General features: G+C 51.9%; 1 protein-coding gene across 1 annotated transcript; it reads left to right on the top strand.

Moving 5' to 3' along the window:
• Nucleotides 1-3,035: 3,035 nt before the first annotated feature.
• On the top strand, nt 3,036-7,034 carry MLLT11 (MLLT11 transcription factor 7 cofactor). Its single transcript, XM_090056448.1, has 2 exons — nt 3,036-3,353; nt 5,797-7,034. The coding sequence occupies exon 2, from the start codon at nt 5,803-5,805 to the stop codon at nt 6,067-6,069; it is 267 nt and encodes an 88-aa protein (XP_089912574.1). The 5' UTR covers nt 3,036-3,353; nt 5,797-5,802; the 3' UTR covers nt 6,070-7,034.
• Nucleotides 7,035-13,076: the final 6,042 nt, after the last annotated feature.

Here is a 13,076-nt window from a genome sequence, read left to right as displayed (position 1 = left end):
AGCATTTATTGCTCAGCCCACGAGCCAGGGCATCACAACAGTTCAATGCACCCGGCCGGGGTGGCAGAGACCCAAGTCAAACCTGAAACGGGCACAAAATAAGAGTCCCCGTCTTGGCTGGGCCTAATCCTCAACCCTGTCAAAATAGAGATTATTAAGAATGGACTTATAACCAAAACAGAAAGTATCAGGTTGTCCCTTTATAGATTTATGGTGCATTTACACCTTGAATGCTGTACTCAGTTCTGGTCCCCGCACTTCCAAAGGGATATAGAAGAACTACAGAAGGTCCAGAGAAGGGCAACCAAGATGATGAGTGCTATGGAGAGATTTGCATATGAGGAGAGTCTAAAAAGGCCAGGCCTGTTCAGCTTGGAAAAGAGATGCCTGAGGGAGGACATGAGAAGGGTTTACAAAGAACGAAAGGATGAAGAGAAAGTCAATAGGGATTTATTATATAATGCCTCTTGCAATACAAGAACTAGGAGTCACAACATGACGCCAGTAGGCAGTAGGTTTAAAACTAACACAAGGCCCTTCTTGCTCACACAGCCTGGAATTAAAGCATGAGACTCGTTGCCACCACATGTGGGGGAAACTGAGTTTAGCCAGATCCACAAAGGGACTGGAAACGTGCTTGGGGGAAAGGGGCATTGGTTGCTGTTGAGCAGGGGAGTGAGGGGCACGGCTTCTAAATCAGAGCTTTCTAGACCATAAAGGCACTTGTACACGACACGTGCTGTTTAGATACATGTTACAAAACGGCTGAAAGCTACAAGTAAGAGAGGAACGGTGGGAAAAGCTGTGATCAGACCCACTTCACTCTCCCTTTCAGCATCCACTCTGCGACCGGCTCTGGGCAAGAGGGTCATATGGTCTGACGCAGTCAATAGCAGTTCTTATCATCTCGCGCTTTGCCCCCTCTCCCTGACCCTTCTCGTCCCTTCTGGGAGACCCCTCTTCCCTGCAGCCTGGCATAACAACCAACCTTAGTTCCACATAAACCAGTATCAAGGTTGCTTGCTTGGCTGCCATCCCCGCTAGGAAAGGCCTAATCAATCCCAGCCTCTCTCCAGACAAGCCATTTAGCACGGGTGCAAGCTAAATCAGGCCTCGTGCCCACTCCAGCTGCAGAGACCGGGGTTGACTTGTGCTCTCCATCAGGCCATTTAACCCTTCTAGCCCATTTTGGGATGATTGTATACCCATCATCCCAAAACCCCATTGAAATCAGAGTTAGACACCTCATTGCCCTTGGGCCTGAGCACCTCCCATCATCCTTTTTTTGTAGACAGGAAATGGCAAGACCAATGACAGCTCAGATCCGCTTCCCCCAAGCTGTTTGAATCAAGCGCCCAAAATCATGAAGTTGGTTTAGAAATCAGGATGTTTCAGCCTCAACTTGAGGACCTTTTTGTTTGTCTCCTACCCTCGCAACAGTTCCCAGAGCCGTGCAGAAACCAGCGTTGCTGTGTCCCAGGGAGTACGGCAACTTCAAAACTGGGTTTTAGTCCAAAACAGAGCTCAATTTCCTCAGAGACAAGGTCTCTGAGCAAATTGTTTCAGGTCAATCCAGCTGTTTCATTTCACTGTTGACCTCATTATTTTGCATCAGATGATGAAAGGAGAATCTAATAAAAAGCTTCAAAATGCAGATTCATTTGAATGCAAACATGTGGAATATTCCATTCCCAAACAACCTGGAAGATTCTTACCTTCTTCAACCAATCTGATTTTTTTTTTTTAAGGAACAAGTTGGAGGAAAACTGATGCATCCTTAAAGAAAGTTCTTCGTTCAACCAAACAATATTTTTCAGTGGGGGAAAAAAGTTTCCATCAGAATTTTTTTAGCCAGTTCTTGTGTTTTGGTCACACTCCAGTCTCATCTTAAATTTTTCTTTCAGATCCTGAGGGGTCAAAACTTAGCTATTTTTTTTTTAATGAAAGTTGAGGGTCTCAGATAATCATATGACTCCAGGACCTGATACTTTATAAAGAAAAAAAGCCATGGCAGAGCCACTGAAGCCATATCTCTTGATTCCCAGAGTGTCTCACGCACAAGACAGTAGTTCTTCACACACTCAGAGGTGTATAAAGAGTCATTAGAGTGATAGACAAACTGCTGGAGCAAAAGTCATGTGGCTGTATACCAAGGGGGGGGTGTGTGTGTGTGTGTGTGTGTGTGTGGCTTTTTACATGAATGTCAAACATACAACCTCTGAATCTGTATCATCTGGCACACAGGCAGGGTTCGAATGATGGGGGAGCTCAGGGTGGCTGAGCCCCCCCTGCAGGAGACAAGAGCCCCCCTGTGAGATTTGAAAATCATAACTGGGGGCGGGGGTCTCCAATTCTATTAGGGCATCATGATGAGCAGCCCAATTTTTTTTGCAGACCCCCCTCCCTCCCAAGAGTCAAAGTGTAATTCGAACCCTGCACACAGGGCTCCTGAAGGGGTCAGGAATTCAGGGGCAGGGCTCATCACTGAATTCGTAGGGTGGGAGCCCCCACTGGGGACTGGTTTTAGTGGCAGTGGGCTGAAAAACCACTGCAGCTCCCTGAGTCAACACCGCAGCTTAGGCACCCATGGCACCACCACCCTGCCACTAAAGTCTGTCTGGACCCAGTCCCTAAAAAGCCCTGCAATCCGGATCCGGCCTAGTGGGACAGCCAATTTGCCCCCCTCCTTTATAGACAGGGGGGGAAAGAGATAGGCCTTTGCTTTGGCATCTACTAGTTTGAAAAGGATCCCTTGCTTTCACATCTCTTTTCCCATGTCAAAGTTGAGGGTCGCAGGGAGAAACAGGATGGCAAGCGAGGGTAGAAGAGGGAAACCGCTGCACAATGACACCAAATATTTGAATTCTGAGCAAGTAAAAAAAGCAATGTCATACCGGGCTCAGCTCCTACCTCTCAGCACACAGCCGGGCAAATGAGATGGAGCTGGCCCTCCCTTATGGTATGTAGGCCAAGATCATTTTATTCTAAAACCTTATTGTCATTGCCTTTCTCACGATTATAAAACCCTCTGCTGAGATCTGCTGGGTGAAATTGCACTGGAAGTGAAATTGTGTCTGCTTTCCACCCCCATCCCCTTCCCCAATTAGAAAGAGCAGGCGAGTGACTTATATAGGAGGGAGCTCATACAGCTGAATCATCCGCCCAGCAGCCCTCGCAGGAGGGGTAATTAATGTGCTTGGTTAGGAGGGGCTGCATTGCAGAGGGAGACGCACAGACAAAAGCAGGGCAGAAGATCCCGCAGCCTGCTGATACTCAGCACCAGCAGCTTTCGGCACAAAGAAGATCTTGGCCATCAGACGAGCAGCCCGTAGACCTGATCTTTCCTTAGACAGGTAAGTGCAACTTTATTCTTTAAAATGATGATTTGCTTGGGAGGTTGCAGGGATGCTTAAAAGGCTGCAGTGTCAGCTTCTGGGGACTTTCAAGGGGGAAGAAAAAGAGATATACATATATAATCAGCTTAGAAGTGGGCTTTTATTGAAACTAAACAAAGGCTCCTTTTACCATCTAACCTGCATGGTTATGATGGTCACATTAATAAAGGCAGTGGGGTTTTTATTAGCTCTGTGCCTGGCATGCAATGCAAAGGAGTCTCTGAAGGGTTCTCTTCTGAATTTAAAAAAAAAATCAAGTATTTCATCTGTTCCTTCTCCACCCCAGTTCTAAATTTTGTCTTGGTTCAGTCTATTTCTAAATTAAGCAGATTGCCCAGTGGTGAATAAGCCGTCTAATTTTAATAATTCACTCTCATCCTGCAAAAAGAAAAAAAAAAGAAAAAAAGCTACCCAGAAATATATCCATGAGGAAGATGCTATTTAAACCCATGTGCTCATTTTAAGGAGGGGATGACATGGTCATTCATTGTCTTCAGATTACATTTTGGATTTTAAATTTAGATGTGCATGGGGCATCCAGTGACGGGTGCAGCCTCCAGGGTGCATTGGGCACCCAGCAGTAGGATGACTCACAAGGATCCAGCCGGGACCTGGTGAAAGTGAAAGGAGTGCATGGTTTTCACATGGCTCGACTGCAGCATTTCAGAAATAATCTCATCCAAGCAAGGATAAAATGACACCCTCCTGCCACAAAACTGCTGATGTGATGCGAATGAGACCAGGCCAGATCACTGAGGGGTAGAAATGAAACGAGCCGTGCATCCACGCAATGGATGGAGTCAGTCTACATAAAGAGCTGGGGAGGGGTGGAGAGGAGGGGCTCTGCGGCTAAGGCACCAGGGTGGGGCCATCTGCAAGGAGGGTGCAGCTCAGCGCACAATGGCTGCCAGTGGTCTGGGAGCAGCTGGAGAGAGCGGGGAGGTTCCTGGGTGGGGAAATCCTGCGCTGGACTGACAAGCAGAGGTTTGCTGCAGTCAGCCACGGATCTTTTGGTCCCTGATCTGCTTCTTTCACTCACTGGTTTGACAAGGGGGAGACTCAGCTGATCTCCCTGGGCTGCATCCTGATTTCTAGGAGGGTGTGGGAAAAGGGAGTTCAGCACTTTGTCTCTGGGTGTGTGTATGTCATTTGAGTGCGCATTTATATGTACACCCACCTGTCACGTAAATGCACACTCACCCATAGATGTATGCAGCCATATACACGTGTGTATAACCCTGCCTGTACCCTAGGCCCCATGCAGGGAGCTGTCTGCAGTTTTGTGCATCCTTCTTATACATGCTGCTAGCCCCGCTGACACTTCTGTTCCTATTTTCATTCCCACTCTCTGTCCCATTTCTGTTTTTCTTCCTGGTCACGTGCAGGTTCCTTCCTCATTGCTAGAACCAGGCAGTCTTGATATCATTTACTTTTCCTCATCATTCAGTGCTTCCCTTTCCTATCACACAAGTTCTCAGGAGGTCTGTGCATCAGAGGCCAAAGGCACTTCCTATAGCTAGTGGGTATAAGTATACCTTTTCGAGGGGGGAAGTGCAGGGTTCAAAACACAGGGGGGCTCAGGGGGTCTGAGTCACTCCATAAGCTCCCATAAGAGATGAGAGCCCCCCATAAGCCTCCCCATAAGAAACAAAAGCCCCCGGCTCACCCCATACCTATCTAAGCAGCTCAGGTGGAGGCAGCTCTTTCCCGCTTCCAGCTGTCACCACTGCAGACCCCCCACAAAAGTATAATGCGAACCCTGGGAAACTGAGGCACAGAAGCATGCAGTATACCACCCACACACCTAAGATTATAACTCAGATGTGGCAGACTGTTACACTATCCATTAGGCCATCCTGGGCCATCAAGAGACCTGAGATAATTAAGTAGAGTCTCGACTAGAGAGCAACATTGAACTGGCAGCATGGCAAACTGGTGCTATACCAGACCTTTCCAGTTTGGGGCGAGGAAGGGGCTGTCACCAGTCCCTGGATTTCTGGGAGAGATCCAATTTCATTAATGCTCTTTGGATTACAGGAGCATCATGGGGGAGTGATAGAAACCAGGTCTGAATTGTGCTGGATGCTGCATGTACACTGAACAAGAGACAAAAGCCCTTCAAATCTAAGCAGTTGAGGCAAGGAAAGATTGTTAGGACCATGCTACAGAACTGAGGCTTGACAAGATGAAATGACCTAAATTAGGTATTACAGAGAGTCAGGAATTGAACTCTGAGCCTTGGTGACAAGGTGATCCTTCCTCATCCTCTTAGCCATGACAGCAACATACACAGGCTCCAGCCCAAGTAAAAGCATCACATTGTGTCAAAAAGTGACAATGGTCTAGGTTGCCCTGGGACTGCTGTCTATGGCTTTAACAGGTCATTTCTTCTTCCTTACAGTGAGAAATGCTGGACACCATGAACACCCAGTATGACTCCTTCCTGTACTGGAGGATGCCCATCCCGGAACTGGACCTGTCCGAGCTGGAAGGTCTGGGCTTGGCTGACATGGCGATCTACAAGCCCAAGGGAGGACTGGGCAAGCTGTCTGGGGACCGGCACCAGCTCCACAAGGACAGCTCAGAAGAAGACAGTCTCCTGCAGTTCAACAGCTTTAATTTCTGGAGAGCTCCTATAGCCAATATTAGCACCTTAGATTTTGATCTCCTCTGAAGCTGCCTGTCCCCAGCCCCTTCCCTGTCTGTCAGGTCCAGGGAGAGGTGTTTTGGTTAGTCTTGTATGTGGTTGTTTTCTTTTAAAGCAGTTCTTGATGATGCTCATTAACTCAGCGCTCCCACCCCACCCTGATAAAGACAAACAGGTTCACCTCAGTGCCCAGTTTTCCCTGCCCACCCCTTTTGCGGCATCTCAGATTAGCTTCTCGGCCCGGGAAAGCCAAGGAGGGTGCAAGGCGGGCAAGCAGCTCAAAACATACCTGCGTGACCATGCACTGTAGACCCAGGCAGTAGTTGTGGGAAGGGTTTGACTTGAGCTCATTCCTCTTGGGCTTTATTCTGAAACTCTGTTCTGCAAACAGACACAGTGCAGCCTTGATTATTTCCCAGCACCTACCTCCAGTTCATTGGAATTCCCTCTTTTTGAGAGCAGATCATATGAGGAGTGGGAGGCAGCGTATCCCTGCTGCTCTCAACCCATGCACATCTCACCCCGTTACGTTCAGTTCCTCTTCCCCTTCCATTCAGTTAATCAAGGTTTCACTGTAGTACCAGTGTGCCAGAGCACTTTGTTCTGGGACTGCTTGGACAGATAACTGGGAAGACACATTCCCCCCAAAAAAGATTTTAGACTTATCTGCATTTTGCATCCAAAACCACAGAGCGAAGGGAAAGCAATCAGTGACTGGGTTTTGCTGAGATGTGAATGCGATAAGTTTCCTTTATAATCTGTCGCATGTACATGTCAACTCACCAAATTATATGTGTCCTGAGCTCCCTTGCCCTCGGGGTGCTGCTATAATTCACAGGTACTTGCAAGTAATTTGCAGTGTGATTTGCAGGTATTCTGTGTAATGAATGTTTTGGCACACCAGGTGTAGCTGCAGAGCCCAACATGGATCAATCTTCTTCTGACCTTTTTTCTTTTTAAGTTCATTAATTAAATTAAATATTGAAAAAACACCTTTTTGTGTTAGTTGTCTCCAGTTTCACTGTAGTGACAGCTAGTGTGTGTTGGGGACTTGAAGATTGGGGTGCTTGAACTATGCCAGGCATCCTTGAGCACAGGAGCATAGTCACTAAAATCGTGTTGCAAGCCCCCCACTTATTACAGGAAATGCCCTCACGGATAAAAATGTGTGATCGCTCAGCAGAACACTTCAGTGCCCGAACCCTAATAAGAAGTACCAAGGTTTTGGGGGTGACTTCCCCCATGATATCACCATGCATCTGCCATCATCCACCCACTCTCCAGCTCACTCCAGCAAGTGAGTCCCCAGCTCCTAACTCTTTGGGTGAAGACAGGGCCCACATCTTGCCCAGAGTGATATTGCATTTTCTTGGCTTGTAGCAGAGGCCCATTCCTCACTGTTTCCATGAGATGCTCCCATGTGACACCCTCTGTGGGTGGGGCTAATGGACCCAGACCCCACCGCTGCTGCTGAGAAATGGGTGTGCTCCCCTTTGCAGCCCCACCGCAGCTCTGCCTGTCAGAGGTGGGCAAGAGCGAGCGCAAAGGTGGGGAGGAACAAGAGGGATCCACAACTGGCCCTAGCGCATGGCAGGCCAGGGCAGTAGGTGTTTTCAGGAGCCTGGCACCCACCTCAGCCCCAGTGCCCTGAAGAAGTATCCCATCAGCTCTTGCCCACCCCATGTGCCCAGGCTGCCCGACTCCTGGGGACCCTGCTGGGTGGCAGGATGGGGCCTGTGGAGAGGAGCTGGGCTAAACAGTGGTCTGACAGCACTGCAGCCTGCAGCTGGGAGAGGTTTCCTTCCCAGGCCCAGTCCAGCTCCACTGATGATCCCCAGGCTGTGGCGGGCAGACCCCGCAGTGCATCACTACATCCTGCAGCCTTCACAACATCAGTCAGGGGGACAGTGATGCCAACGGCTCATCCCACCCCGCCCACCTCTCTGCAGCAGAGCCCACTTTGACCCCAGAAACCAGCTCTGCTAACAGCGAGTAGAGTGGTAAGGTGCAGAGGGCAGTCTCTGAAGGCTTGGACATTGTTCCCCAGGTCTAGGGCAACCCATGGGGAGGACAGTAAACCGACCCAGAGCTTAGGCAGCATCAGGCACTAGGAGCTGGGACTCCCCACATGCTCCACTGCCGCTCCATGAAACTCCAGTTCCCAGAAATCCTTATGCTCCAGGCACATCGCCCAGGCCGCTGCAGCGTGCAGCCAGAAAGCACAAGCAGGAGCAGGAGCAGGAGAGCAGCATCTTCTCCTTCCAGGCATGTGCGTGGCAGCCCCAATGGATTTCTAGCCCAGCCCTGGGGGATGACACAGCAGCATCAGATGCCTCCAAGGGCAGACCCATGTCTTGGGCAAAATCAGATTCAGTACTCAAGGATGTTCAGTGTATCTCAAATCCCACTGTCCAGCTGTTCCTTGCCCTGGATTCTTGCTTCTGGGACACAGCACTTGGCTGGAAAGCAGTTTCAAATGGGGATGGGCTTTCTGGTTGCTGAGAAGAGCTCTCCCTGGCATCTGGGCTTGGCTAGTCTCCTCTCAGGGCTGGAAAGGACTATTATGGTCCCGTTGCTGTGGGTTTTCACCATCCTCAGCCCACCACTGGATGCCAGCCACAGTCCAGACCAGGATGTGGACTAGGTGGTGCCAATGCTCCTGCTGGGACGGAGCGGAGTGGCAGGGTGGGGCTCCTAGCTGGAAAGGTTTTGTCCTCCGCCCAAGGCAGCTCAGTGCTGCACTGGGGGTCAGAAAGGGGTTAGACCCCCTCCGACACCTCCCGCCCATCAGACCAGCACAGACTGGGAGACGGGGTGCCTGTGGCCTCCTTTGCTGTGGGGATCAGGCCTCTGCTTGGAGGTTCTTGAGCATGTTTTAACCAGCTCCTCCCCGGCCTCATGAAGCAGGGGTCAGACACAGCTGATCCTGCCCTGAGTTGGGGCTGGCCAGATGGAGAGGAGGGGAAGGACCCCCTGGTGCTTAATGGTTTGGGGCAGAATCAGATCCCACTTGGACACCACAGGCCCCGGGAGAGACCAAGTCAGGTGACAGGATCTGGCCCAGCGCCCCCTCCAACAACCACGTACAGCGCCAGACACGGGTGGCTTTGTGATGTCGTGCTCGTGTCATTCCATCACCACGAAGACTGAAGGGGCAGGCAATAAATACCAGCACCAGGGTCATAGTTTCATAGTTTCTACGGTCGGAAGGGACCTGAGCAGATCATCTAGTCCGACCCCCTGCCATGGTAGGAAAGAGTACGGGGGTCAAACGACCCCAGCAAGATGTGCATCTAACCTCCTCTTAAAGACCCCCAGGGTAGGAGCCAGCACCACTTCTCTTGGAAGCTGGTTCCAGACCCCAGCCGCCCTGACTGTGAAGTCGCGCCTCCTGAGGTCTAACCTAAACCTACCCTCTGCCAGCTTGTGACCGTTATTCCTGGTCACTCCTGGCAGTGCTCGGGGAAACAGGGACTCCCCCAATGCCTGCTGATCCCCCCTGACTAGTTTATAACAGGCCACTAGATCCCCCCTCAGCCTTCTCTTGTGGAGGCTGAACAGGTTCAGGTCCCGTAGCCTCTCCTCGTCGGGCCTGCCCTGCTGCCCCCGATCATGTGAGTGGCCTCCTCTGGACCCTCTCTACGTTGTCCACATCCCTCTTGAAGTGTGGCGCCCAGAACTGGACACAGTACTCCAGCTGTGGCCTGACCAGTGCCGCATAGAGGGGGAGGATCACCTCCTTGGACCTGCTCGAGATGCATCTGTGGATGCATGACAAGGTGCGGTTGGCCTTCCTGACTGCATCCCCACACTGCTGGCCCATGTTCATCTTGGAGTCAGTCATGACTCCAAGATCCTTTTCCACCTCCGTGCTGACTTGTTGTTCCTCCCCAGGTGCATCACCTCACCTTGCACTTGTTTGTGTTGAAACCCATCCTATTCTCGTCCACCCACCCTTGTAACCTGTCTAGGTCTGATTGTAGCCTGTTGTACCCTTCCAGTGTGCCCACGTCCCCACACATCTTAGTGTCGTCAGCAAATTTGAACAGGTGCTTTTTACCCCCTCGTCCAAATCACTGATGAAGATGTTGAACAGTGCGGGCCCGAGGACCGAGCCCTGGGGACCCCACTGACCACGTCCTTCCAGGCTGAGAAGGACCCATCCACTACCACCCTCTGGGTGCGGCCCTCCAGCCAGTTGGCGACCCAATTGACTGTATGGGTGTCTACACCACAGCCCCCAGTTTCTTAATGAGAACGGGGTGAGAGACAGTGTCAAAAGCCTTCCGGAAGTCCAGGAAGACTATGTCCACTGCTACCCCTGCGCCTAATGATCTGGTGACCTGGTTGTAGAAGGCCACCAGGTTGGTCTGACAGGACCTGCCACTGATGAACCCGTGCTGGTTGCCCCTAAGCATGCAGTCCTCTGCTGGCCCCTCCTGGATGTGTGCCAGAATAATTTTCTCGAACAGCTTGCCTAGGATCGAGGTAAGACTAACCGGCCTATAGTTTCCCGGGTCCTCCTTCCTGCCTTTTTTGAAGATGGGGACCACATTGGCCCTCTTCCAGTCCTCCGGTACCTCACCAGAGCACCACAAGTGCTCGTAAAGCCGTGCCAGGGGACTTGCAATGACCTCGGCCAGTTCCTTTAGAACTCTAGGGTGGAGATCATCCGGGCCGGCTGACCTGAATACGTCCAACCCCTCCAGAAGCTCCCTAACTAAATCCTCACTAACTCTTGGACTAGGTGTGCCTCCCCCAGGGCCCGAGGGGGGCCCAGCAGGGAGGTGGCTGTTCTGGTCCCTACTTAGGAAGACAGTGGCAAAGAAATCATTAAACATGTTAGCTTTGCCATCTGGTGTGACGACCAAGTTACCCATGTCGTCCTGCAAGGGCCCCACATTACCCGGGACCTTCTTTTTACCTCCTATGTATTTAAAAAAGGACTTTTTATTGTCCTTAATCTGGGAAGCTAGTCCCAGTCCCATCTCCGCCTTGGCCTTCCTAACTACCCCCCTACAACCCCGAGCAACTGCAGGATAGTCCTCCCTGGTGCTGACCCCTTTTTTCCATTGGGTGTAAGCCTCCTTTTTAGCAAGGAGACATTCCCGGATGCTTTTGGTGAGCCACGGAGGCTTGTGTGCTCTCCTGCTCCCTTTGATCCTCGTTGGGATTACCTGCCTTTGGGCTTGGAGGATCGTCTCCTTAAGGAGCGACCACTCTCCTTGGACACCTGGCTCCCCTCCCCTCCGGGACCTCAGCGCTTCTCCAGCTATCCTCCTTAGCTCGTTGAAGTTTGCCCTCTTAAAATCTAGGGCCACTGCCTTGCTGCAGGCCTTTGCCACCTTGCGCTGGATAGTGAATTCCAGCAGGCGATGATCGCTGTCGCCCAGGTGGTCGAGCACCCGCAGCCCCCTCACCAGGTCATCACCCGTGGCCAGCACTAGGTCCAACAAGGCGTCCCCCCCAGTGGGGCTGTGCACCTCCTGGGTTAGATGGAGGTCCTGCACTCTGGCCAAGAACCTACGTGAGCGGTCAGACCTGGCTGACTGCTCTTCCCAGCAGATGTCCGGGAAGTTCAGGTCCCCCATGACTACCACATCCTTAGCCTTCACTACCTCTGTGAGCTGACCCAAGAAATCCTGGTCAAGCCCCTCTCCCTGGTTGGGAGGTCTGTAGTAGACTCCCACCGTTAAGTCTCTTTCCCCTCGACTGCCTTGTACTCTAACCCAAAGCACTTCAGAGTGCCCTCCCCTGACTCCTTGCTAATTGACGAGGATGTGTATTCCTCCTTAATATAGAGCGCCACGCCCCCACCCCTCTTTCCTATCCTGTCCCTCCTGTACAGCCTCTAGCCCTTGACATTCACCGCCCAATCATGCCTTGCGTCCCACCACATTTCCGTAATCCCCACTATGTCCGGGCTGGTGTCAGCCAGCAGGAGGGTGAGTTCCTCCTGTTTGTTACCCATACTACAAGCGTTTGTGTAGAGGCATTTGAGGCCTCCTGTGGATGTGTGTACTGCAGTGCTCTCAGGCGGGCCGTCTCCAGCTTCTTCTTGTGATGGGCCTTCTCCTGCGCCTCGAACTCTGCTTCCCGTGCCTGCCGCAGCACAGCCCCAGCTCCATGAGCTGCGGGGCCACCCTGAGCTGCTGACCCCCCCACGCACCGCACCGGCACACGTGTCACAGTGTCTCGTGTGTGCGTGTGTGTGCCAGGTCGCTCATGCATGTGCATCATTCTCACACAGGCATCATCATGCGGCTATTTAGGGATTTCCTCTGGGCCCACGCACTGAGATGACACACTATTTGCATAGCTGCATGTGCTGATGGGTACAGGCTGCACATGCAAATGCTCCATGTGTGGCACATCACATGTGTGTGACACTGAATGCTACACACAGGGGCACTGCACATGGGTGTGCATGACACTGTGTGTGAATGCTCTGTGTGCATCACTGTGTGAACACTGCACATGCATGTTAGTGCTGCACATGGTTGTGTGTGGCTGCTGAGTACACATGCACACATGTGGAAGAAGAAGCTGGAGACGGCCCGCCTGAGAGCACTGCAGGAGGGGACCCAGGACCTCCAGGCTGAGAAGGTAATGCATGCGGCTGCCTCTGTCCAGGATGCCCTGGTCAGCCAGCCTCTCCTGCTCCAGCTTCTGCTCCGTGCACCTCAGCATTTCCTTGTTGATTTGGAAATCCTTTGCATGGGCTTCCCTTTCGGGCTGCCGTTTCTGCTCCATGCCCTGAGGAAGGTCCAAGTGGGTGGGACTGAGATGCCAGGGGCATGCCCCAGTACGGATCCTCGTTCTGACTCTTCTTCCTCAGCAGCTTCCCAGAGCCGGATGGTGCCGAGCCCAGCTTAAGCCTGCCAGACCTGCCCTGGCCTGGGTCTGCGGGGCAGCCCTGCTGCGTGGCACTCATGGGGCACAGGGGATCTGATCCTGCTTTTGGGCAACTGGGTCAGTGCAGCTCCATGTGTCACGTGGGGCAAGCCCAGACCTGCATTGATGGGGATGGTGAA

Source organism: Crocodylus siamensis, chromosome 6 (assembly GCF_052110815.1).
Source record: "Crocodylus siamensis isolate JL-2025a chromosome 6, ASM5211081v1, whole genome shotgun sequence".
NCBI lineage: Eukaryota > Metazoa > Chordata > Crocodylia > Crocodylidae > Crocodylus > Crocodylus siamensis.
Note: the sequence above shows the minus strand (reverse complement) of the source record. Positions and strands in the feature narration are given on the sequence as shown.

Bases quoted from the DNA above. Each gene is read 5' to 3' on its own strand.
- MLLT11 (XM_090056448.1), top strand. From the start codon at position 5,803: ATGCTGGACACCATGAACACCCAGTATGACTCCTTCCTGTACTGGAGG.